At 35.3% G+C, this 27,272-nt stretch overlaps 1 protein-coding gene across 6 annotated transcripts in view; it reads left to right on the top strand.

Annotated features, from left to right (window-relative positions):
- Window positions 1–27,272, top strand: part of CEP128 (centrosomal protein 128) — a 137,160-nt gene that overhangs the window by 88,120 nt on the left and 21,768 nt on the right. For 3 of the 6 annotated variants that reach the window (XM_087747436.1, XM_087747438.1, XM_087747437.1), the window contains exons 19-20: window positions 8,563–8,612; window positions 14,802–14,825. The exons of 1 other annotated variant lie outside the window; for it this stretch is intronic. In XM_087747436.1, the coding sequence (XP_087603562.1) occupies window positions 8,563–8,612; window positions 14,802–14,825 (74 nt within the window). Of the gene's footprint in view, window positions 1–8,562; window positions 8,613–14,801; window positions 14,826–16,465; window positions 16,592–18,650; window positions 18,930–27,272 lie in introns of those variants that run through there. 2 more of the 6 variants (XR_015702264.1, XM_087747440.1) reach the window with 2 other exon arrangements.

Genomic DNA, 27,272 nt, shown 5'->3' with positions numbered 1-27,272 from the left:
ATGGTGGTGTCATCGTACAGCAGATGAAGCAGATTAAAGTCCATCGTGCAAGGCCACTCTCTCACATAGGAGATTTAATACTTCCTGCTGAGGAAAAGTGGCTGCTTAGGATCAAGACAAGTTGATTGATTAATGAGGCTGCCAAAAACTGAAATACAGGTGGTTTGACTTTATATGCTTTTACATCTCTCTAGGGAATAGTTGAGCAAATAACATTTTGCAAACAGAAGGTTTTCTATACCTCTGCAGTTGTGGCTCACCAATTTCGCAGTGCTTCTGTGAGTTAATAGCTATATGCTGCTGTCCCAGCTGTGTTGATTTTGATGTACCATCTCTCTAGATTCTAGAGGAGACCCTTAATTCTGTTCTGGCTGGAATTCAGCTTACTTATTTGGACACTGCTTCAGAGAACAAACAATACCTGGGACACCACCTCTGAACTTACAATACTGGCAGCTGTTTAGAGAAGCATTCGTAGCTCTAGATGACAAATCTCCATAAAGATTTGCATTGCCATACGGACAGTTCCTCTTCCAGGTACAAAGATGTGTTTGGCGCTCCTCATAAAAATTAGTTGGTATGCATTACTAATGACTCGAGCCACAGTAAGGTCTCTAGATATGATCCACTGCTCCTAGGAGGGCCTCCCTTTGAATAATATGCCACACATACTCGTTTTGTCCCTCTACTGTAAATTCATCTAGTCCTTTCTCCTCTTCCTCATTCTTCCCACCCTGTTTCTCTTCTTATAGACATCCTTCTCATTAGACCTTGCTTTTACTTGAACTTTGTTTTTTTTCTCTTGATTCATATGCCATGAAGTATGCAGCTTGACATAAAAGGAGAAGGAATTTTGGAGTAACAGAGGCCAAGAAAACGTTTCAGATTTAAGAAAATTGAATGCCTGACTGTCAGCCATAGTCTGCTCACTCCAGAAATGAGATTGTTCTGCGGTTCTTAATACAGAGCACTAGTCTCCAAACTTTTTTGATTGCATACCCCTGTCAGTAAAAAAATTTTGAGCATGCACCCCTAATATATGTATATTTATTAATAATAAATACACATACAATAAATATATATTGATAATAAATAAATATACACACCTTTGGGAGTGCAACCCCACTGAGCTAGAAGACCATTATTCTGTACCTTGATCACATTTTCGTAATGGAACCATCTTTGATTCAGTATAAGACAACATTTTTATTTTATCAGTTCAAGGTTAGCCTTCTGATATGTCCGTGTCACTAAGTGTTTCTTACTGAAACTTACTGGAACTTACTAAAGCATCTAGGAAGCAATGCTTCCTTTGGGAAGTTGTTCTTCAGTCATTGTTTAACTAGAATCCCTAGGGTTCCTCAGGAGCTGTTTGGAATCCTCTACAGCATGTCTGCTGGTACACAAGTCATTCAAAGGAAAACAACGGATTGATTTCTTATAGCTGTTTTTCAAGATATGTTAACTATGTATATATTCACAACCCTCCCTCTTGCTCCTTCTACAGCAGCTTTCAACTGAGAATCAATATAGTCCAAAATAAATATGGTAGACATAGTTTAACATCTGTCTCCCAGCTAATGTTAGGCAGTTGCTAAGACATAATGAAATTTTGTGTTGTTATCACCTTTTGCATTCATAAGAATGTCTTTTGTGTGGATTTCAGTGCACTTTACTTTAAGCCTCACATCAGCTCTGTGAAGATAGGGAAATATTTTCTTTAGCCATTTTTAAATGAAACACAGAAAATTTCCCAGGAAGATACTAACACAAGTGGCAGAGCCAGGAATAGAACTAAAACGTCTTATGTAAGCATTAGAAAAAAAATTCTCATTCTTTTGCTAAGGGCCTCTTTTAAAAATGCGTAAGCAGCACATTGGACCCTATAATTTTTTGTTTGGTAATCTTGTAGTATAGTTTTCTGAGTGTATTTAATCTCATATTCAGACAAACTATTCCAACGCAAGCATATTTGGACTGTAGCAGGGGTTATAGCAACTCGGCATAGTATCTTGTGTAGATCGTGTATCGTCCAGACACAGTCCTTTTTCTTAGGAATTTTCTCAGTTGCTTGTTGCTGGATGCTGCCATTAGAGTAAATAACATTACCCTTTTTTATCCTCCTGTCTTAATATCCACTCGTGCTTACTGTCTGAAGTGGGTTGTAGGCTGTGTGATTTTAGGCCTGACTCAGTAAAATACCACTAATTCCTAAAAGTCTTGTAAAAGTCATGAGCACAAGTATGACTTGAATAGAAAATTATCTGAGAATCTTAAGTTGCACATCTCTGTTGTCCTTCACACCCTCCAAATGATTACATTTCCCTTCTATATGTTATCCTTTTCTTTTCCCAAAAGCGATTAACGTCTTTGCAAATAAGGAAATACAGACCAGGCCAGCACTGGAGATGCGAACATTTAAAAGTTGTGCTAAAAAATATCAAACCTGCCTACGCCTCAGGGAATAGAAAGAAAACACAGTATGTTCTGTTTCCTGCATAGCAATAAGTCTCTTAGGGAATCTGAACAGTGAGCTGTTTCCTTCTCTCTTAGTTTCAGATGCCTTTTTTCTATTCTCTGTTATGATTGTGGGTGCTGTTTCAGATTAATGCAAACAAATTCACCACTATAGGTTTAAGAACCTGCTTTGAAGTTCCACAGCAAAAATAAAAATGTATACCTAAAAGGTATCGAAAGAATGAACTCATTAAAAAAACTTCAAAGTTTTGTGTAAAGTACATTCTTTTGAAATATTGACTATGTTACTTATGAAAGACTACTGTAGCTAATAAATTGCTAGAATTTATAAAGGCAAAGAATATGGCAAAAGGGAATCCCTTTTTTTAAATGGTATTCCTTTGAGTTTGGAGGTCTTTGTACATGTGGATGAGAAAACTATTGATTTAGATACAGATAAAGAGCTGTTTCGTTCTTGGTGGTGATGAGCACTGCATTGATTGCACTGGTGGTAACAATTATAATCTTTAAAGATAGCAGAATGTGCTCAATGTTAATATAACAGTTTGCTAATGGACTAGAAAGCTCTAATCGGTATTAAAAATCACTTGAGACTTTTATGTTTAGCAGAAGCTACAAATAAAAAATGCATTGACCGTTGAGTTTGGCCATGAAAACTATTACCTGAAAACTATTAACCATCTGAATACAATTCCAAAAAAGATAATAAATTTTGAGATTTCTCCCTGCTTTATCTTCATTCACTAGACCTATGAATGCGGTGGGGATGAAACTAGCAGGATAAAAATATTCTGTATCTTAGAGATATTGTATGTTGTATTCAAGTCAAACAGTATCACCTTTGACTTCAGAGATTTGTTTATTTTTTTAATCTTGCTTGGGATTACATGAACACATTCTGAAATGCTCATAATTTATGGGCCTTGTCCTACACTAGCAAAAATTAAGGTTCTAAGGAATACCTATTTCTCTAGACCTCATTTAAGATAATAACATGTTTATGTAGAAATTCCCTTAATGGCTTACATGCATGGCAAGTGCTGTTTCAATTAGAGTAGTTTGAAGCGAGTCCCGGTACTGCTTTACATCTCAGTTGTTTTAGTGCCAGGGTGATTTGTGGTGTCTGGCCTGACTGGACAAAGGTCCAGCCTCATTGAAACATCTTTTAGTATTTAGTGTTTATGGGACTGTGACTGTTGTCACGGTACTGTGAAGCCATTCACCAGAATCATATTGACACAGGTACAGGGCAAAATTGCAGTTGTTCTGTCTCTACTAGCCATGTATATATCTGTTCTGAAACATTTTGCTTAAACTGGTTCAGTTAGAAACAGCTTAATTGACCCCCCAAAATAGGGCCTTCATGTCAGATTCATTGCATGAAGGGGAAAACTGTAAGTGGTATAATATCTGATTAAACTTTGCTGTGTGGGCATGTGCAAGATAAGTAATTTCTAGCTGAGACAAACTGGTTTATTCAGCTGCTTGAAAATTCCTTCAGGCTTGATGGAAACCTGCTTGGCTGCCTTGTGTATCTACAGGAATGCTGCAGTATCTGTTCAGCAGCTTTGTGGGAAACATATCCAAACAATGATTGAAAGCCATGGGGTGTGTATTTGAGGTGAGAATGGTAGAAAAGACTTGAAATAAATATACTGCATTTTTTCATCAAAGCAAATTTAACAATAAAATCATCAGGGTGTCTAATGAAGTGATTTCTCATGAGTTTGCCATACGCTTGTGTAACATAAGGCCTGAATTTCTAGGGTTGCAAACTTTGGGAAATCAAAAATAGTTTTACTAATGTGTAACTGAAAGCCCTGATTTATGTTTTGGAGAACCGTTCTTAGCTTGATGATGCAAAAAATATATTGACACTTTTCTCCAAACTGCCATTCTTTTCTGGTAATGATCTGGATTTCTTGTTTTAATGCCACACAGTAGCAGTATTTTGTGTGCTATATAGTTTTCCTATGTGATCTGCAGTTGCGGTGCAGGAGGGGTGAGAGTCTTGAGTCAGGTCTGCCAGCAGCTTGTAGATATCTTGGGTAGTTTATTGCATATTAGCTATGTACACAGAACTGATTTGAAGTGCAAATGTCAGCTTCAGAGTAATCTGAATCACATTTTAGGGTTTTTGACTATATGACTAGATATCTGTGACTATAAGAACTGATTTTGTGTACAGATCTGTATTTGTGTGTTCTCCTTTGCTAGAACAAGTTGTGAATTACCAGGTACCAAATTTAAATTCTTAGTGGTGAGCACACAAATCTGGTATTGATCCAATTTGTTGACTTTTCTCTGGCACTTCAACCTTCAGAGAGAATGTGAAGCAGAATGTGGTCTATCACTATCTTTGGTTTCTTAAAATGGGAGGTCACGGAGTGTTTAAAATCCATTTCCTACTTAATAATGAATGATGGCTGTTCAGTGTTCTTTCTGAAATAAATCTGTGATTTTTAATTCAAATTCTTGGGAAGTTGCTTGCTCCAGGTAAGATAAAGTCAATGTCCTGTTTCACAGCTTTGTTACTCCCAGCACAGAGGTAAAGGAGTTGAACTGCTTTTTAACATTCTAGAGTTAGTTATTGGCACATTAATGGATCAACTAGGATAAATAAGGTAGTACAGTTGTATTTTACTCATTCCAATCAATAAATATCGGCTCCTAAATCTATTTTCTGATACTTTTCACCAGCAGTGAAAATTACAACTGGTGGGTGGGTGAAAAGTCTGTCTGAATAACTGCATCCTTTTTTTCTTCACTTATCTGAGACTTATGATGGAATATAAAATCTTCATCTCCAGGTTAATATTTGCACTATTTTGCAACATACTATGTTGTTTCAGTGTCAGGAAAACTGAAAAAGATAATGACTTTTATGGAATGTTTTAAATCATTACCTGTATGTTTCCTGGAAGTTTGATCAGATAGATCTAAGCCACTGTGGTATAACTGCATGGACACTCAGTTGGTGTTCACTGACCCATAGCTAAATGAGATATAAACCTTAGATGATTTGGAGTTTAGCCACTGTGAATAAATTATTTTTGTAAAACTACACAAAAGTATGATCTCTAATTTTGCAGACAATATCCTCAACTTGCTGTTGATTTTGAGCAATATTAAATAACTGAAACATATTTGATTTTTTGAATAGTTTTAGCTCATAGCTCATTATAGGATTGTGAGCTTCATATTGAGCTAAAAATAAAGGAAATATGTTGATGAATATCTTTATTTCTAAAAGTAATTTCTCTTGTTGTCTTTTTCCATCTATTATTCATCTTTTGGGAAGAACCATCAATGCCTGAAGGTGCCTTTGTAATGCTTTTTCATTAATGCTGATTCTTCTAAACAATCTATAAATTGATGTGTTCTGTGCCCCATGAGAATAATGATATATTGCTTTGAAAAAAAACTAGAACCCTGTGATTACATTAGGCCTTGAAAGATGATCATAGCAGGATTGTTCACAAATGTAGAAACTCATGCCACTGTGAAACTTCCTTTAGGAAAGAAAGTAATAATTAGAGAAACTCAGAGGCTGTTCACAGGGTGAACAAAAGGAGCTTTCACTAGGGCTAGTGACCACCTTTGCTATATTACAGACACAATGCATTCTCTATCTTAAATTTATTGTAACATTGTTTTCTGGCACTGAATATATAAAATATATTTGCACAAGAACTTAAATATGGGAAGTGTTTTACAAATTCTAAAACAAATCAACAGAACTTTTCAGATCAAGTAAGCAAAGATATTCTGTCATTATAAATAGCAATGTTTAAAAGAATGATACAATATGCTGTATTTTTACGGGACTTTTTGTGTAGCAGTTTCATGTGTTGCTTTAATATTTATATTTTTGCTTTAGCTTTGGAAAAAACATGCTATTATTTTAGACTGAGTGCTAAATGGAATCATCAGTTTAAATGCAGAACTTAGTTCTTAAATATATGATCATAAATGATGACTCTGTAAACCAGGTATATATTTTCAGTTAAATAACACCACTTCAGGACCTACTTGCCCTTCTGGGGACAGAGTTTTATGATGCCTCCTGCAGGACAGCCAATTTAGGCAGTGGTACAGTAAAGTAAATGAATTCTAGATATCTCTAATTTCAGATGCAGAATTTTCAAATCTAGAGGTTTTTAGCAGAAATGAGTTCAACTTATCTTACGTTTATAGAAGGCCTTTGAAAAGAACCTTGTAATAACACCCTTTTCACTTAGAACAATCATGTCTGTACAACAGAATCTCAAATATTGCATTAGAATGAAAATAAAGCAAAGTGAAGTATAAGAATCTGGTTTTGGTCAGATGGAACATGGGGAAGAATCTTTCATTTCCCATCCCTTTCTCATAGACTTATTCCTCACTCCTCTTTTTTTTTTTTTTTTAAAGCTAGTATTACGATACAAATTTTTACCAACTCAGTTACAATACTGGAATATGCCCAAAGAAAACATACAGGGCAGCCACTTTCCAAACCCAAATTCTTGCACTAACTAATGTTGATGGCAGCACATTTAGCTACAGTAATTTATATGGCAGTTGAGTCACTGTACTGGAAAGCATACCAAAGAATAATCCAGAAAAACATGAATGTGCCAAAAGAAAGTGAAGAAACAGTCATTTTATTAATTTTAAGAAAGGATTTGAAAAAACTGCATAGAAGCTAGGAAGAAAGAACAGCAAGTCAATCTCTCTGCTTGTGAAAGAAATAACTAAAATTTTGTACACTATCTACATCACTTTTAAAGGACTGGTGCCTGAAAATAAGTCTCAAGTAATCTGCATGCAGTCAGAAATGGATAATGAACTATGAGAAAAGAGGTAACAGGATAGGGTGCTCACAAGGAGGCTTCATAATGAGAGAAAGGAGAAAGAAAAGTAAAAGAGGAATAATAAAGGAAAGAAGGCAATTTCATGATGGTAGAATATTTTAAGTAGTTTCAATTGTAAATCATTGAAGCTAATCCTTAATAATCGAACTATGCATTTATCAGTAATCTTTATTTCTTAAGGAAGTACCCACAGCTACTTTCAGTTAGCTGTTCTGTACTTGGATGCTGAGGGAATTAACAGTCAGAATTCAGTCCTATGAGGTTGTCAAGGCAATTTCATAATCTTATAACTACCCTAATTGCTAGCAAACTGGAGCATATCTTGAGTCAAAGTCAGTCTCTGGCTTAGATAAAGCAGTGCTCTTCTCATGCAAAACTCATGAGTGGACTTCTGATAGTTAAAATAGTAATAAGCCTGCAGCATGTTTTTTGTTTTTCCTGCTCTCCATGAGGTTATAACTTTAAGGTTTCCCAGAATTCTAGATATGATGCAATTGATCAAAAACTTAATTTTAATCATAAAAATATGTGAATGAAATAAAACAGAAAAAACAACTCACGTGACATATCCCACAGAGCTCAAACAGAAATTAATTTCTAACATGAAATGTTACATATGTGCATGTGTGTGCCAATGTATATTATTGTCACACAAATGAATACAAGATACTAGGATTTTATGGTATAAAGACTATAAAAAACTTTTCTAATATGTTTGTTACAATGAACAATTATCAAAATTGTTCCATTTTAGTGAGCGAAGATAATTATTGTGATAGTAGTTAAAATTGTCTGCACTTGTTTCCCCAGGGGATGTTACTTGGTTCTTAAAAAAGTAACCTAGAGTAACTTTTTATATATAATTGCATAGCTTTGATGATCTACTTCTGTTTTAATAAATTTTCAGAGTGACTCTCTTTGATTTTTTTCATTCCATTCTGAAAATACACCAAAAGATTGATTTAAGCATAGGCAAGTTTTTCTGTGAATTTGAGAGCTTTTTTTTCCCCCAGTCAGACTGTCTTCTTGCAACTGTTTTTTAGTCACCTCAACAGCCCATGCTTGGAAACAATCCTATCACTGACACATTTCATCAATTAGCTCAGTCAGCTGAAAAGGAATGTTGTGAAAGCTGTAAAACAAAAAACTCACTGTTTTACACAGTACTTTTTCTGTCAGGCCACAAGACAGGAAGTTAAATTTACAAGTTCCATATTTCATTTTACAGAGCTACTAGAGAAGACCCTCAGAAGAGAGGAAGAAATGGGAGCTCTCCAGGTATACTTTCTATTTAATTAACTAGCTATACTTTTTGTCACGCTTAAAATTACTGAATTGTATTACAATTGTCTGAACTCCCTTGTATCTTAAATTCAGCTTTGGAAATATATGCAGCCAAATACAGACTTGATAGCCAGTGATACTCACTGCTGAGTTTCTACCCGCCAATTAAGTTGCACATTAGAGAAGATTTAAGTAGTCAGCATTCTCCTATGAGTCAATAAATGTAGTCCATCAGTGAAAAGAATGCTGCTTTTAAGTCACACTATATACTGAAGTTGTTCTGTTATGTTATACTGCTGGCTTCACTGAACCTGTATGTGAATAGGGGCAGTGCAAATCTGCTTTCAGAAATGCAAAGATGCTTTTTATTCTACTTCATTGGTTGGGTTAGATTTTCTGAGCTGTGTTGCTTTCTTCTATATCTCCAAATAAAACTGAAAGTAAGAGATTTTAAGTAAGTATTCTAAATCTCTGAAACGTTTAATGTCCATAATCACCTTCCTGAGGAAGAAGGGACCAGTCGATATATGCTAGGACTTGATACAATATAGTAAATCCTCATTGTATGGCATCTAGCAGTAAAGGTGCTTGTGCTAAGCACTTTAAATCTGTGCTTAGAAAGTAAGATTTACCCTAGGCTCAGCTTTGGAATAGTACTTAAGCGTTACAGTCAAAGAAAATACACTCCTTTGAAATGAAAATGGCTGGGAAAGCAAAACCAAGCTGGAATGTCTAAATTGTGAGGCTCAGGAGGCTATTAGGGAGGGTAGTGTATGTATTCTTCAGAATACAGAAGGAAAAAAAAGAAGTTTTAAACAACAAATTACAGCAAATGTTACCCAACATGAATGTAAAAAAGTTTAGATACAATACGAAGAGTGTATCAACGAAGCAGCATTTTCTAAGTGTACTGGAAGCTGGAAGTTTATGAGGGAATTAACGAAGATAAGACTGTTAAGGAAAATGGAGTTACATATTGACCCGCGTTTTGACCATAGGAGTTTGTTTGAAGATAAGCCTTCTCTTCTCATATAATAAATAGAAGGCGTTTTGAGGGCTAGAGGTATCAAAGAGTTAGTGTGGAAACAGTTTGATCCAGTAAGAAGAGACAAGTTGCAGGACCCAAAAGTTACACAACACACCAATCCAGCTGTTTCCTGTTCAAACAAAAATCTTGGCCTAGCTTTCTGGCAGCTCAAGTTCAACAAGGCTGAGAGCTTGTCTGCGCAAGCAGTTTACACAGGTGCATATCTAGTTACATCAATGTAAAAAGATCTCCTTTCATGTGAAGCAATTCTGCATCTGCTTTCATGTGAAGCTCTGTAGTTGACAAATTGTTCTAATGATGTTACTTCTGATTGAACGAGGAGTAATTTTATACTGCAGAAAGTTGCATCATAATAGTGTCTTGTGTGCACATATGTGCTTGCCTGTATTTCTGATGGTCTGTGAAGTTCCTGATCAAGTTGCTTTATGCCCTTCCCTAACTGGCGATTCTGGTTAAGTGTGTGACTTGTACTGCTCTGACTGCTATTTTTGTATTCAAATGCTTGATAGCAGTTTTTTACTCCTTCAGATGCCCATGTTTTCACAGTCAAAAGTACTCAGCAAAAACATCTATTATTTTTCTAGATAGTATTATGTCCAGCTTAGACAATATGTTTCAAAATGTTCCCAGTTTGGAATCCTCTGTTCTTGTAATGTTGTATTCTAAACTTGCAGTGGCTGTATATGTACAAATTTGCTAGCAAATAGTTGTAAAAACCAACTTGAGTCATCATGACTGAATCTCCCCAAGCTGTTGCATCTCATTATATAAAGCACAGGAAGTAAGAGTTTCCTTAAATATGGCATTTCCCAGAGCTGAAACTGGCACTCTTATCCTTCTGTTAACCAGGTGACGTGGAATATTTGTTTCTTCTGAGCCCCAGTTCAGCAAAGCATGTGTATAGTTGGTTACTGTATGACTGCTTTCATTGAAGTAGATTGCTAGAAGGTAATTGTTCATCAAATTAAGGACCACTAGCCAATAAGATAGTACTCTTTTCCCCCAAGGCCTACAGTTCTTGGATAGGATTCCCCTGGTATTAGGTCTTACTCAGTTAGTCCTTGGTTCAGTAGATGATAGGTCATGTTGATTGTTGTTATTTTTTTGTCTGCAATTCCTGAGGTCCTGTTTTGATAAGTATCTTATATATAAAGAGAATTATATGTAGTAAGTCAATCCTTGATGAACTTTGTTTGCAGTCTAAACAGACCATATGTGTAAAGCATGTTTAGGACACAGGTGGACAGAAAGATTGTATGGTTTAGGCTATGGACAGACAATTGAAAGCAGTCAGGTTATCATGCCTGAAGGAGTTATTTCTTGTTACTTGAGCCGTGAACGCTGAACATAGTCTTAGAAAAGCTAGAGACATGAGGAAATCTTCTGTCAGAAATGAGTGTATTGCTGTGGGCAAATGGTGACTGGGGATAACATGAGGTTCTTTGCCATGTCTCTGCATCAAGTAACAAGAATATTCCCCAGACCTAATGATGTATGTTTTATTATGCTTTTAGTTTGCTCATTTTTTGAGGGGAGACAAAGATCACCTTTTGTTAAAATAATTTGAATGAAGTACAGTTAGTGCTTCTACATTGTTGTCAGCTGAAAACCACAAAGGACAGAAAGAAAAAAAAACAGTTTTATGAGAATTGTTCCTGGAAATATTGGGCTAGTAGTGTTCATGTGTTCCTCTAGTCAGGGAATATGTTGGACTGCAACTAGCACGACAAAGACAAAATAATACTTCATTAAGTAGACAGTGGGAATCTTTATAGCTACATCTTTCTACGTGAACCTGACTCTTATGTGTCAAGGTGGAAACTATGTAATATATGCAGTTCTTTCTATACAGGGTGTTTTGAGAGCTAGGAGGCTGACGCTTTGGGTGACATCACGATATTCTTGGGTTTTAATTTTGAACTTGTTGCATACTTTTGACTAGAGTTTCTATGTTATACATAAATTTATATTTATATATGAGCTTATATAGTTATATATGAGAGTTTATATATGTTCTAGATAATATCTATGTTCTCATTACACATATGCTCGCTCTCTGTTGTTACATGTGCACTCATACTCATCATAATACAATTTTCAGCTTTCACTTTCTACATTCTCTCTGATAGCCACTCCCAGAATATAATCTCACTTATTTTCTTACTTCATTGGAAGAAAAAAGGCTCTGATTATAAGGTTTTCGTCTTCCTTTTTGTGAAAAGTGTTCCATGGTATAAAAGATTGCATTCATGAAAATAATATGCTATGCATGATAATTGCAATATTCAACTGTATGGATGTTCTCTGGGAAAACATTTGCAAGCCATTTTCATTTGCTTTGGAATTAGTGATGTGCTAATAAAAATTAAAAAATTAAATATAAAATGCAGAATCTTAATTTAAAAATATAAATATATTGATAATGTATAAATTATTCATGGTAAATGTCCTAATGCATTACATGCTAGTTTTCAGAAAATTATCTGCTGAGATTGTAAGAGTTTATTCAGTTTTTAGAATTTGGCAGCTAGATCATGTGCCTTATTTTATACAGATCATTTTGAAAACACTATTTATTCTACCATTGGAATCATCCTACTAATACACTCACTTTAAGACTTTTTTTTCAAAGTAGTCCTTTTTTACTGAAGAAATTTATATCTGAATTGCTGTTCACTATCACCACAAATTTATGAGATCTGTAAATACCATCTTTTTTATAGTAATGAGTTTGGGTTTTGTTGCAAAATCTTTAAATAAATTTGAGTGTTTGTAACAGCCACTGCAGTTTTGTGGAGGAACAAGCATCTCAAAATAAATATTTTTGAGTTTTTCACATAATATTTTTTGTCATAATTTTGTTCTGATGTACTGAAATACTCAGTCTGTATCTCAGACCTGCTTCCAAGAAAGAATAAAGACTTTACTATTTAATATACTACCTTATCTGAGAACAAATTCTAGTGAAATGCAGTAAACTTTTGCTTATGCAACATTGTAGTTGGAGTCCCCAACTACCATGCATTGTGATGGGCACTGAGCAAATATTTCTTAATAGACAAATCAAAGTTAAGTATTCTAGAACCTCATATTATCCTAGTTTTACTGATAAGTAACTAAATCATAGGTGAAATAAATCTCCAGGAAATCTGAGATGTATCTGAGTTTTTTGATTTCCAGCTTTTAGGGATAAGTTCATCCTCCATTTTGTTTAGGAAAAAAAATTAAAAGTTTACATTTTTGTCTCTTTTTTTTAAAACTCGCTATTTTGAGAGAGTCCTGTAACTGAAAGTGATGAGGAGTGCATTTTTTTTCTCTCCGTACATTTGTTTTATTATTTATCATTGGTTTATGCACAGGGAATTTCAAACCACTGTGTATGCAGTTCCAACATCAGCCAGTTTAGTGGCATCCACTGCTGGCAAAATGTTAATATTTTTTTTAAACAGTTGTATTTTGATAGTGTACTAAATTTCATCAAACTTGTTTATGTGTGCATTACTGTGTTCCCTTTAGATATTTCCTTGTACATACTTCCCTGAACAGTCGTGCTTGGTTTTTTTGTACATCTTCAAAACCAATTAGTCTTTTCCAGAAGCAATTTTTTTTTTTTTACGGCCTCACTTGATGCAATTATTTTTCCTATGCTATATTGTCTCACTTTCTGTCTATGGTTTAGAATTGTAATCAAAGGTGCAACTATTGTAAGCAGCTGATGACAACTAACATTGTTTGCACCCCAAACATCATTCATGAATGAGCTTTAAACATTTCATTAGGGTGAACTGTGTCTTCTCTTCAAAAGATTATATGAATAAAAGTTAGCCCTTTAGTAATCCAAGGGACACTGGTTTTACACAAATATGTAAATACACAATATGTAAATACTGGTTTCACACAAACACGTACACCTGTTCAGTTTTTTTAAAAAAATGTATATTTTTAAAATATAATCATTATTTAGAAGTTTTTTAAGACAGTAATAACTCTAGAAGAGTCTTTGTAACTCATTTCTACCTAGTCTTTAAAAAAAGAAAAATACTTCTGCATTCTTGCAAATGGCAAGAACTGTTTCTTGCTCACAAATTCTTCTGTTGGTCTTTTGTTGTACCTGTTGCTTCCAAAATAGTGAAGTTAATTCAGACTTGCCTAACTGTCTTTGGATGCTGCAGGAGTAAATCCAGATTATTACAATCGTTTTTACCTGTTAGGGAGGGATAGAACAGGAATAAGTATAAGGATTCTTAGCCTAATCCACCCAGCAAGGAAAAAACCAAACCCCTCTCCCATACTTTGAAAAAGGTAATATTTGAGCAAGGTAAGAGTTCCTGTAGTGTCTTAATGGTCAGGCACTCTAAATGTGGGCTCACTTAAACACTTGAATGTATGTTTTCTCACATTACTTAAAATATCATACCTAGTCAGGACATAGTGCCAAAGTACGTGATCTTGATTTTACTAGCTTAATATTTTTCTTAAAGATACTTCTAAATGGAAATGGAATGTTAAAATATATACAGTATATTTATAAATTCTGGGTTCTCTGTACTTTGTGCTGGATTAAAACTGACACAAGCTTACTTTATTTGTATTTTATTTCTGTCTGACATTAGACTCTGACTAACATCATCTTGTTACTAATAAAACATTCTTCAGAGCTATTTCTGGATAACAGAATAATGATATGGAATTTACTTTTTAGTTTTCTAAGGAAATGCCTAAAAGAAAACTAAACCAGATGCTAACATGACGTGAACTCCAAAACATGCTAGACTTACAGTCACAGATGATCAAAAAAAGAAATCCAACTTTGGGACACATAAGAGTAAAATCAGCAATACTGACAATCTAATGGTACTATTCGAAAAAAATATATCATGGAGTAAATTTTTTCAAATTCTTTCTTACCTTGTTTCTGAGGAGTTTCTTTTCTTTGGAACAAATTTCTCAGTGAGATAGGATGATAAATGCTTCAGAGGTTCGATTAAGTACAGCAGTTCCTATTCAGTGAGATTTTTACAAAATACCATACATATGACTAGTAAAAAATCAAAATGAATCCTTTTCCTCATTGTTCAACTTACATTGCATTTATATTCTTTACTTTCTAATGGCATCTTGTACTTTATTTTTAGGAACGTATTATGACCTTAGAAGTGGTAAGTTTCTTAAATTCATTTCCAAACCAATCACAATGACATAGCTGATAATTTTTCTAAATGATGGAAAATATTATTTTCATGTATTTAAAAAAAAAGTTGCAGTTCTGGGTCTTTAACTGTCATTTTACTTTTAAGAGAAGATTTAAAACCTACACCTTTCTGTGTAGGTTTTTACTACACTATTTGAGCACCGGTTATATGAAATACAGTGTAATGTTGTCGTTTTTCTGTGCAGTTCAATACTCATCCCATCCCTGGGAAGAGAAATGTTGTAGATTTGAGCCATACAAAGGATGTTATTTTTCTACTACTAACACTTCTAATGGTCGAGGTCCATGTGATAGATCTAATAATTTCAATGACTGTTACGTGTGCTTTTTACATGTTTACACTGGGAGGTGCAGACAGAATCAGTTCACCTGCCCACATCAACACTGCAACTAACAGCATGAAGGAATACCATTTTAATGATTAATTAATATCATTTAATAAGGTATTAAGTTGGAAGGACAAACGCCTTCATGCACGTACATGCCATGAATGCAACTGGATTATCCAGATGTCCCAAGCTAGTAAGTCTATCAGGTGGAATAGCTGGGATGGGTCTCAGCTTGCCCTAGCATTTCTGAACGATGCTTCTTTCCTCTTATGTAGGAATGTCCAATAAGACATCACACAGTAGTATGTATCAGGCCTGTAGTTTCTTTTCATTGGAAATCCAGAAAATTTCATCTAAAGAATCCAGTACTGAGACAATATCAAGGCTGCAAATATAAACTTTTTAAATTTGTTTGTGCAAATTGTTATTTTATCCTACCTGATTGTCTGTGCATCTTTGAAAACAGCTTCCGATTTCAAAAATATATTTCAAATATATTCAATATGTTAAAAAAATCTTGCATTCACACATAAAAGGCCCTTTGTAAATCAGAGTGCAGTGTTAGAACTCCTGCCTTGTGGGAGTAGGGAGCTAATGCTCAAATTCAGTGTCCTGACACTTCACATAGTGCTGTGTGAGTGTAAAGTGTGGCCAGGACGTTAGTTCTGTTCAGGAGCATCTCTTATTCATGGTTTGCTTACACAACAACCAGTCAGGCATGTATCCACTGCCATCTGTTTCTCATGAACCATGAGTTAAACTGCCTGCAAATGCCTTGTCCTTTCTGCTCCCAGAGCCATTTTGACACAGGCAGAGGGTAATTGCTTGCAAATAGCACAACATCATGCAAATTCAATCCATATTTTGTGACAATGTTTGTTTCTATTTCTTCTGGAGCCTTTCTACTTTTTATACTTTTAATCTCTTCTACTTTAACAAGAAAGATTTGTAACTTATTGTTCGGATAGAAGAGGAAGATGATTATCATCATCAGTAAAATATAATTTTATTTTTAATGCAAGTTGGGAGGTAACACCTGAATGCAAATTTGCTGTGCTAAATCCTAGAGCTTGAAATCAATAACTGCTTTCGTAATTGCTGACATTGGAAGATGTGTAATATTAAGCCCTGAGATTGCAGGCAAGAAAAGTATGGTCATCACTAAGGCTGTTGAATACTCCCAAGGCACTCATTTTACTTTTGCCATAAAGGTCCTCTCTGATGTCAGGCAAATCACTTAAACTAAATTTTTTCACAGGCTGTTAATTACTTTGTGTTCCTCATTTTCTGGGTATCTGACTTTGTGACTTTTGAGGCCTGATATTCAAAAATGCGAAGTTTTAGTAATAGTTAATTTCACTGGGAGCTCCAGCTATATATATTGGTAAGTATACTCAAAAATCGGATGTTAAATAGATGATAGTGAATACTTTAATAAGTGGTTTTGACCTTTATATCTCTGTTTCAGTTCTGAGGATGATAACATTCTCTCTCTCTCCTCCCCCCCTTCACTGATCTTAAAAAGAATATACACACAGAGTAATACTTACATGGTCTGAATGTGTCAGGATGAGCTATGGTAGAAAAGCCCTTGGACAAAGGAATGAATAAGGCTTGTTTAAGAGATCCGTAAGAGTTCTTACGTTTATAGTGTGTATGTCTACATAACTGTATATCTATGCAGCATTTATAACAATGAGTACATAATAGTTATGGTACTCATATATTTGTATAATTTTCTTATCATCTGTTATTTGAGTGCTTAGACCATCACATCAAAAAAACGCAAGCAGTCACATCTTTTGTGATTTGATTCAGGTTATAGAAAATGGAAATGGAATAGAGACATAAAGTATTACATTCAAATTCAAACAGAATCCTTAGAGAAAAAAAAAATGTTTAAGTTGTGTAGAAAAAACATTTTCTTAGGAGATTTTTGACAGAAAGGTGGCGGTTCATGAGATTCATGACGTGCAAGATACAAAAAGGGGCAAGAGAGGGAAAAGCCAGAACACACACATACACAAGCTATACAAAATGCATAGGAAAATGTCAGCTCTCCAGAGCTGTTTTTAAACTGTGAGACCATGGGATGGCTGGATTAGGAATCTCATCTGCATTTTCTTCCGTAGCGTTCTTATTCTGCCTAATACTGGGAAGAAATTGCTCTGCACAGAATAGATGAAATTTAGTGCAAAACTGTCTGAGATTTACCACAAGTGAGACGCCTCTTGCAGCCACTTTTTAAATTGTTTCTACCTTGCACATACCTTTTTAAGCAACAGAAAAGACATGTACATCCAACAGTAAATGCATTTTTTAAATCTTTAGATTAAGATTTTAACCTAAACAGTTTTACACACTGTGTACATGTACATATTTTGAGAGGTATATTTGGCAGCCCACTCTCCTCCCTTTCTCTACAATCTATTAATTTCTGCCTCCTGCACTTGCCAGTGAAATTGTTGTAGTAGCCATGTGATTAACTTGGCAACTTAGGCAAAAAAAGAAAATTGGAAAAGAAATGTGACAGGAACCTAGCAGATTCTTTTCAGAGCTCTGGGTGAATAAACCTTCCAGGCCTAGCTTAATCTAACTTAGTGATTTTGTGAATTGCGGCAAACTAGGGGGGTCCCTTGCATCATCTCTGAGCCCTGTCAGCTGCTCCTCCTCATAAATACATCATGTTCTTTGTGAGCGTAAGCTGCAAGTGAAACTCCCCTGCCTTAGTACTACTAGTCTGACATAAAAGACTGGGAAATTTAATTTGAAATCAACCACGTCCTGAAGCTGTTCCAGTGAACATATGCATTCTATATCCTTTGATCAATTAGACAGCTTGCTGCTTTCAATAGCGAACCCAGAAGTGAGGTTACCACTTGCTTAGCATACTTGAATCAGACTTTTCTGGACGTGATTCAACTTTTTGTTACAATGTCGTAAATCTAGGTTAACTCCAATAATGCTGTAAGTATTCTGCAAAATTGTTATTTAATATGAATTTCCTTTTCAGTATGAACATTTATATATTTTGTTGTAACTCGTGTTTTATGTTCATGAAAGTAAGGTTTTGAATACCAATAAAACAAATTTCTGTCTGCACACACTCAGCAATGTAAAAGCTATTAGATTCTTCTACTGTAGTAGCAGGCTCAAATTTACATCAGTTTTCTGATTTATCACCTATTTTAAAAGAATAATTGGAAGGGTGACAATGCCCAATGCATTTCACAGAGAGATTATGTGACTGCCTGATGCCATCCATTTTAGCGTGCACTCTCTCTCTCTCTCTGTCTTTCTCAATATGCCTTCCATCAATAAGTAAATCTTCCTGTTAGCTCTTGAAATTATTTCATGATTGTCATACTTGGTATTTATGAATGTTTAGGAAATCTTGAATCTAAGGGTTAATGCTTTCTTCTCCCCTTGGTTTGCTTCTGTAGTGTCTTGCCAAAACTACCATTACATCAAAGGCCTGCTGGTTCTCCCAGAACACAGCCATTCTTTGATCTTCTAAAAATGACTGGGAGAGGAGCAGCAGTCTGAGATCCTCTGTCCTGCCTGCCTCGCCCTTTCCTTTCCTTTCATTTGTGAGCCAGTGTGTCACTTCCCTTTGCTGGGGGTGGAGGACTCTCCCAAGGTTCCCCGAGTCCTTCCTCTGCTCACTCCCACCAAGTAACTTCTGCTGCCTGATGGTGCTTGCAGCCAGCTGTTTCTTTTCTCCTGATGCTCACCTTCCTCTTCCCTTCTTCCTTGATGTTGCCTTCTCCCCCTACATATCTATTGTTCTTGTTGAATACCCTGCTACTTATCCATCCTCTGCCCCCTACTATTTGGTGCTTTACATATTCTTTTAGTTTTTTGCTAGTACAGCCACTTCTAGTTTTCTTCTGCCAACATTTTGATATTTTTTTTCTGTAAAATAATTTATTTTGCTGTTAAGAGTATGGCTTTTTTTAACAATTGCTTTTCTTTCCCATTCATATTTATTTCTCACTTTCTGGCTAATTCTGGGATTTAGAGTGGGAACCAAAAATGCTGAAATAAATAGATTTATAAGATTCTGCACAACTTTTCTAATTTATGTATTTCATTTAAGGCTGTGTACTTGCACAAAGTCCACAAATAAACATATGTATGTATATTTCTAATGTCACCTCTCTAATCCCCCTTCCCTCAAAAACTGATATATAGCATTATTTTTAAATTACTCTCTATTAAAAATGTTCTTCGCTATTTTGTAAAAACAAATTATTAAATTAAGAAATAAAATAACATTGTTACAAAAATATATATACTTGCATTGAGACTTTGAATACTAAATTTGCAGATAAGCATAATCAAGAATACCTTACTGTGTATTTGTTAAAGAATATTTAAAATATTGGCCTAAGAATTTATTGCTAAATTGGCAGGTTATTGCTAAAGAGGCAGGTTACAAAATGTGGGTAATTCTGTAAACTTTATTAAACTGCTCTTTGTTTAGCGGTCAGGATGACAGTTTTATATGTATTTATTGATAAATAATCATGGTGCGTGTCTAACAACTTGGTCTAATAACTTCATAGTTTCTCCAACAGTGATATCAGTAATATAATACATTACAGAATCACAAAATGGTTGAGGTTGGAAGGGACCTCTACAGGTCATCTGGTCCAACCTCCCTGCTCAAGCAGGGTCACCCAGAGCCAGTTGACCAGGACCATGGCCAGATGGCTTTTGAATATTTCCAAGGATGGAGATTCCACAACCTCCCTGGGCAACCTGTGCCAGTGCTCAGTCACCCTCACAGTGAAAAAGTGTTTCCTATGTTCAGATAGAACCTCCTGTGTTTCAGTTTGTGCATTGCCTCTTGTCCTGGCACTGGGTACCACTAAAAAGAGCCTGGCTCCCTCTTCTTTATACCCTCCCTTCAGATATTTGTACACATTGATGAGATCTCCCTGAGCTTTCTCTTCTCCAGGCTAAACAATCCCAGCTCTCTCAGCCTTTCCTCACAGGAGAGATGCTTCAGTGCCTTAAAGAACGTTAGGTGCCCTTTGCTGGACTGTCTCCAGTATGTCTCTCTTGTACTGGGGAACCCAGAACTGGACTCAGCACTCCAGATATGTCTCACCAGGGCTGACTAGAGGAGAAGGATCACCTCCCTTGACCTGCTGGCAACACTCCTCCTAATGCAACCCTTATATTCTCTAAATAGGAAGCTCCTTTCAGTATTGTGAAGATGTGTTCCATGTGTTGCAAATATTGAACATTTTTGCCAGATCTTAATAAATCAAAATCCTCTCAGTTTTCCATTAGAGAAAGTAAAAATCTCTCGATAAATCTTTATTACAAAAGACTGTAATTCTTTAGATATCTTATTTCTGTTAGTTTAACTAAGAGTAGTAATATACAGTGGTCTTCAGTTTTATTTTTTGAACGTAGTATGTATATGTATGTAAATACAATTTTAAAGAGAGATCCTCTGTGTTCTGTCCACAGGATTCTCTTTAGAAATGTTGGCCTTTCATCTGTGGAATGTGTATCTATGAGTTCTTCCACAGAATATAGGATGCTTATAACTTGATAAGTAAAACATAGATATATGTGGTATAGCGTGCTTTTTTTTTGTTCGTTTGTTTTATATATCAGTTAGATAAAAGTTAAAATTTTATTTGAAAGCGGACTATTGACTAAAATGTTTCTAATGTGCTGCTAGGTCCGTCATTTTAGATTTAAATGTTTTATATTTGATCAAATTATAACCTTAGGAACACAGACATCAGTTACACCTATTGATGCTACTATAGATTTTTTTTTCCTCTCATTGTTGTTCATCTTCTGGTTAAAACGGAAATCTATAAGCCAAATTCCTAATTCTTTTTCCTACTTTGACACTGATTTGCTGTGAATCCTTGGTTAAATCGCTTCTTTTTGTATTTCAATTTTTCTCAGCTGTAAAACTGAATGATATTTCTTCTTTCACATGAAGGCTGTGTTAATTGAATTTTTTTAGTGCTTTCTGGAAGGCTGGATGAAATACTGTTAGCATACAAAACATTAATGTAAATTCCATGTAAAGATGTTTAGCCTGCAAAGCTCCAGAAAGTTGAAGATAGCATTCATGAATAAATGACAAGGAAGTCTCTTATACCTTTTAAGAATGTGTGCCCACTAACATTGCTTTACTTTACACAGTCTGCCTCTTGTGTTAATTTCCAGTAATTCCAGTAATTATATCTTGATCAAAATCTTAGTAAACGATAAAGAATAGATTCTCAAAAACTAGTCCTGTAGACCCCCAGTAGTACTCGGAGCACTAGCTGATGATTCAGAGAGAGCTGGCTTGCCAACAGACAGCACTGTCTCCTCCACGTTACCAGCTGCTAGTATGCATCAAACAACTAAAAATTCATGAAATACTTTCCTAATATTTTTCCATGTAAACAATTCCCGTAGTTACCACAGGGATGTTATGTGCTCATGAATGGGAGAAGAGGTGGTCCATGTCATTGCAAACAGGAAGGGAAGCATTCATGAAGCTCTCCTAATTAAAATGTGGTCCACCCCATGCAAAAACATCTGGAGTCTAAATTTAAAGTTCAGTTAGCTTGACATTTGCAATGCTTTGTTAACAAAGGTCCTCTGTTTTTCATTAGCATGAGTGTAGTTTTTGCTTTAAAAAAAGTTACTAGTTAAAACTTGGATGAAACAATGTAGTATAGCAAAAAAAGCCAACTGAACTTGCATGTTGTGTAACTTGATAAATTTATATGTCACCTATCTTTGTAAAGGTAAATTGATTTCTTGATGTGCTGAAATCATCAAAACAATGGTATAATTGGAGTAATGGTATACATGGAATATAAAGATACAAAATACATTTTTTGTTTTCTCTTAAAGTTCCCTCTACACATATGATGTACTACATCACACAGTGTCCCAGCTATCATGGAATCTGCCTGGCATGAAAGTCAATGAAAGTCAACAGAGAACCTCAGGCCTCTTAAGTAGGACCATACCCTGTGTAAAAGAAGAGTATGTGATGTATCAGTCTAGTGCGGGAGATAGAAGCTGACAATGCATAGTTTTACAGATGTTAACGGGGAAAGCAAAAGATGCCTTTATACATGCTGTGTGCATCCTGTTCTTGCTATTTAAGTATTCAACATGCTAAGGCCATTTAAAAATAAGTCATCATAGGTCACCTTTAACATTACATCTTTCATTTGAATTGTGAATAACCACCTGCTGACATGCATTGCAGTCAGTTAAAATTACAGTTGCATTTAATCTTTTTATGGGTATTCTTTGGGAATTATCCAATTGGTACTTAAGTCAGCTCTAATTTTCAAAAGTATCTGTGCAACACACAGAGCCATTTGTTTTTACCTACCTCAGAAAAGAAAGGAGCACTGTACTTGAAAGTCAATGAAGTTTGGTTTCTGGTTTATGTTTATGTGTTTTCAATATATCGACTATGAAGGCAAACTTTAGAAGGGCTGTATACAAACCTGCTTTGATTTATTTGCATTTAGCATTGCAGCTTTGAGACTAAAAATAAAATGTGTATCTGATTTTGATTTAGATCTGTCCCTCAAGACAGTGTGAAACTGTCTATCACCAAGAATACATCAATATAGGAGGATTAACTGTTCACATGCAGTTTAAACATCAAAGTGTTTGTATTAAGTCATGGAAAATGAGTAATTTGTTTTATCATTCTCTGTGAAAACACAGAACGCCCCTTTTTAAAGTAAATAATCTTTATTTTAAAAACAGAAAGATTAATAGCACTCACTCTATGGAAGAGACTGCTGTTAAGTAAAATACCATTAATACTGCTTCAGTCAGTACAATTGGTGTTTCTTACTCTTATCGGTACCATCAGTGCACTGTATCAGTACCTTCTGTTCCCTGTTAAACAATGAGCAGACAGATGTGATTGCTCTCTTTAGGATTATTTGTATGCATTATGGCATACAGCTTTCTGATTTCTGGGAAAAAAGTTAACAGTACTTAACTGCCCTCTATGTCAGGTGCTTCTAACATCCTTTTTCACATTTTATCTGTGCAGTTAAATCCATCTCTTTTAATAGAATAGAGTGTAATCATTAATGATACAAGGATGGCATTTGATCCACTTTGAGGAGGTTGCTGTGCATTTCATTAAATTATCAGACCAATTCCGTGGGCCAGCTAAAAGCTCTTTCATCACCTTTCCCTCCCATTCTTCAATATATTCTTTTGTTGCCGCCTTCCCCTAATAAACTTGGCTTTTTTTCTTTTTCTTTTTTTATTTGCACATCACTACCATTCTTTTCATTGGTTTTATGAAAAAGGCACAGATTTCTGTCCCTGAAAATGTTAGCGTGTGAGTTATCCCATTCAAATAACTTCACAAACTGCTCAGAAGACTGTGAGAATTTTAGAATATAAAAGGAACCGTTCTGGTTAAGACCAAAGGTCAGTATAGCCCAGCTATAGACATTGCAACAATGGCCAAAATAAAATGCTTCGGGAAGAGTGTATGAACTGGGCTGACGTATGTTTTGTTTCCCACTCATTCACTCTGATTCTAGCCATTCAAACCCCAGAGACTTCCAGACTTAGATGTAGTTTCTATGAATTTGGAACCTTTCCATGGTCTTTTTCATTCATGAACTTGCCCAGTTTTCTGCTTAAACCCATATAAAATTTTCTGTCTTTATGTGACTTCTGATTTTATGCAAATTGGTCATTTCTCCCCTCAGACATCTGTCTTCCTGGCTGAAGAGTCCTGTTTTTTCGAGTCATTGTATTTAATCATTACTCACATGGAAACAGCATTCCATGGCTTTGATCATCCTTGTTGCTCTTATCTGACCTTTCCCTACTTCTGTTCTGAAACAGAGGTCCACAGCTGCACTCAGTAGTGAAGATGCAAGCACACTGTGGATTCATACTTGGGAATAATTGTGTTCTCTGGCTTTTTTTTTTCCTTTCCCGATTATATCCAGTGTTGATTTTGCTTTTCTGATTGATATTGAGTATGGAGTTAGCAAGTTCTTGGAAATATGTATCATTACCCCATGGTCTACTTCCTGAGCAGTAATGGTTAGCTTAGAGCCCATGACTTTGTGTGTGAAGTTAGGTTCAAATTTTAGAAATCTAAAAAACCTTTCAGAAGTCCAAGTATCATGTATCATCCTTTATCGACATGATTCTTGATAACACCAAAAAAATGAGGACTGAGTATGCATATAACCCAAAGGATGGTCTTCCGCTGTCCAGATTACATTTAACAATGTAACTAAGGAGGACTAGTTGAAGTATGGCTAATTTTTTTTTTTTTCCAAAAAAAGTATGTGAAATAGAGGGGATATATTTAGGAGACACTTGGGGAGGACAAATGTTGAGTATCTTCCTTAACCTCATTTACAGACAGTGTTGACATGAGGTCTTGGCATTGGAATCTAGAAAAAGAGTTGAAAGGTGGGATGGCTTAAGATATGGACTTACGCTTAGGGCCTGAGTTCCTTTTATGCTGAGAACAGATCACAGGTCTTCTTTATTAAAACAGGGCGGGGAGCAAAAATCTTTGTAGTTGGAAAAATAGTTGCTGTAAATTGAATATACTTTATAGCATGCTGAGGAACCACTACATTAAATGTGTCCTCTGTCCCAGGCAACTTTATTTCAACTCTTTGTGACATCTCAAATGTACATTTTTCTGCAGTTCATAAGTAAAATACTTTAGCAAAGCAGGGTTATTTCCTGTGAGGAAGGATTTTATTTTTGAAGGGGTAGGAGAGTTGTTGGTGTTTAAAGTAAAAAACTTTGTGGACGTGTCCATCAGACCTATGTGATACTAGGATGAATGCTGAACATTAGGATTGACTATTTCGTTTCACATATAGTTAAGTCTGGATTGCTTAGGGTCTGTTGTCTCTCGTATATTTCCCAGCCTTAGAAACATACGTGCAGACCAGTACCAGGGGCTACTCTGGGAAGAAGCAGCAAACATTGCATCTCATCATAAATTAATGGAGTGGAAAATCAATGCTTTGATGAACATAAGGCCACTGTAAATGAAGCATGAAATATGAATGAATACTGCTTTACTGTGGTAAAAGTGAAATGGTTGATTCTTATAAGAGGGAACATTAGAGATTGATAGATACCTCTAGGCAATTTTACATTCAAGTGGAGATGTATAGTAGCATTTGCGGAAAAAAAAAAAAGGTATTTTATAGCTATAAAAACATTTCTGCACTATAATCTGTGAAAAACACTTTAAACACAATATGTAGGCCTCCTGTCTGATTGCATCCTGAAAATATGAAGAATCCTTTTTAGATGTTCATTATTAATATATAACGGCAGGTTCTGTAATTCTTTTCGGGTCAAGAACCAGATATGTTACAGGAGAAGTAATTTTTTTCTCCTTATAAAATCTTCTTAGGTGAACTTTGCAAGTAAAAAAAACCTAATTGCAAATTAAGTTGCACATTAAAATACAAGACTTCTTATGAAGATAATACAGTAAATTTTAGTTTTGGTCCAAATACAGGTAGCTAAGTATGAAATCTACTTAACTTCCTTTCTCATGCAGCAGGTGAGAAAGTACCGTTTTCTCGTTAGAAGAAATAAACTTTATTAATTCTGACTTTTGAGTTTTGCAGAACTGCTTTGCCCTACTTTATTCACTGAAAGTCAGCACAAGTATGCACCTTTCTGTCCTTCTAGGCTTTTTCCAGCATGTGCCATGGTCCGTTGTCAACATTGCAATTAAGGACTTTTTTGTACTGGGTGTCCTCAGTGCTGCCCATTTCAGGAAGTGATTTACCTGTCTTTCAGGCATAACTTCATATATTTAGCCTTGTATAATTCCTGTGTGAAGAGTAGAAATTATCCTCGAAAAAAGGGCCAGATTTGGGAATTCCCAAATATTTTTCTCCTACTGCATCTTGCATTTGTACTGCAGAATGTAACAGTGGGATAAAAGCCCTTTTTTAGCTAAGCATACAATCAATCTAAAGGTAAAAGTTTATTCCTAGAAGGTGGGAGATACTGTTTGAACCTCTCAGAAGGAAAAAGAACCCAAGTATTTGGAAAATTGATTTAACCAGGTAGTTGTTTTCTAGACATAGGTCTTAATATTGTCAGCATATTAACTTCCAGTACAAATTTTTGCTCATTACAGAAAATTGGCAAAATACTTTTACATACATAATATTTTTGCATACACGTAATTACAGAAACAGAAAAACCAGTCTCATGTCCGCTACCTAATTTAGTTTATTGGCTCTGAATATTGGTTACAAGTTCAGTCCTGTGAGATGCAAATGAATCCTGTTGTTTATGAAACTTGATCTTCATTTGTTATGGAAAGCATATTTCTTACAGTCTTAAAAACTGAATGTTTGGAACTGTTGGGAAAGAAGCAGACAAGACAGACGTCATTGCTTCTAAACTGAAGTGTGTCTGCACTTAGGTTGCTCTGTTCAGTTCTGGTTCTCCACTCCTCACCCCCCTCTCCATCTTAAAAAACACAGAAGAGAGGCCACACAAGACATAAGAATGATCGAAGCCATGAAACTTCTTCCATGTGTGGAATAACTAAGTACACTAGCACTCTTCAGCCTGAAAAAGCTATGAGTGGGAAAGATTGCAAGAGGTCTGTAAAATGAGAAGTTGCAGAGAGAAGATGAATATATACCGGTTGTACACTCTCTCTTATAGTATAAGAATGAGAGAGCATGTGATTAAGCTAACAAGTGGTCGGTTCAAAGCAAAACGTGATGGCTTTTCATATATTACATTTTGTAATTTACAATATTGCTTATAAATTACAGGAGCAATGGCTTGTTTAGTTCATTGTGCAGGTAACTGTCTGTATAATTAATAGCAGCATGTAGGAAAAAAATCTGTGGTCACTAGACAGTTGTGGTAGCAGTATAGATAGTAATTTCAATAATACTGCTATTAATATACGATATTATATACATATATAATATTTGTATGTTGCTTTATATATGTAGAATATATATTGTATATAATGCCATTTAATATATTACTAAATTATTAGTGTACCTATTACA

Source organism: Nipponia nippon, unplaced genomic scaffold, assembly GCF_047370975.1.
Source record: "Nipponia nippon isolate SJK-2023a ecotype South Korea unplaced genomic scaffold, ASM4737097v1 scaffold_11, whole genome shotgun sequence".
Taxonomy (NCBI): Eukaryota; Metazoa; Chordata; class Aves; order Pelecaniformes; family Threskiornithidae; genus Nipponia; species Nipponia nippon.
Note: the sequence above shows the minus strand (reverse complement) of the source record. Positions and strands in the feature narration are given on the sequence as shown.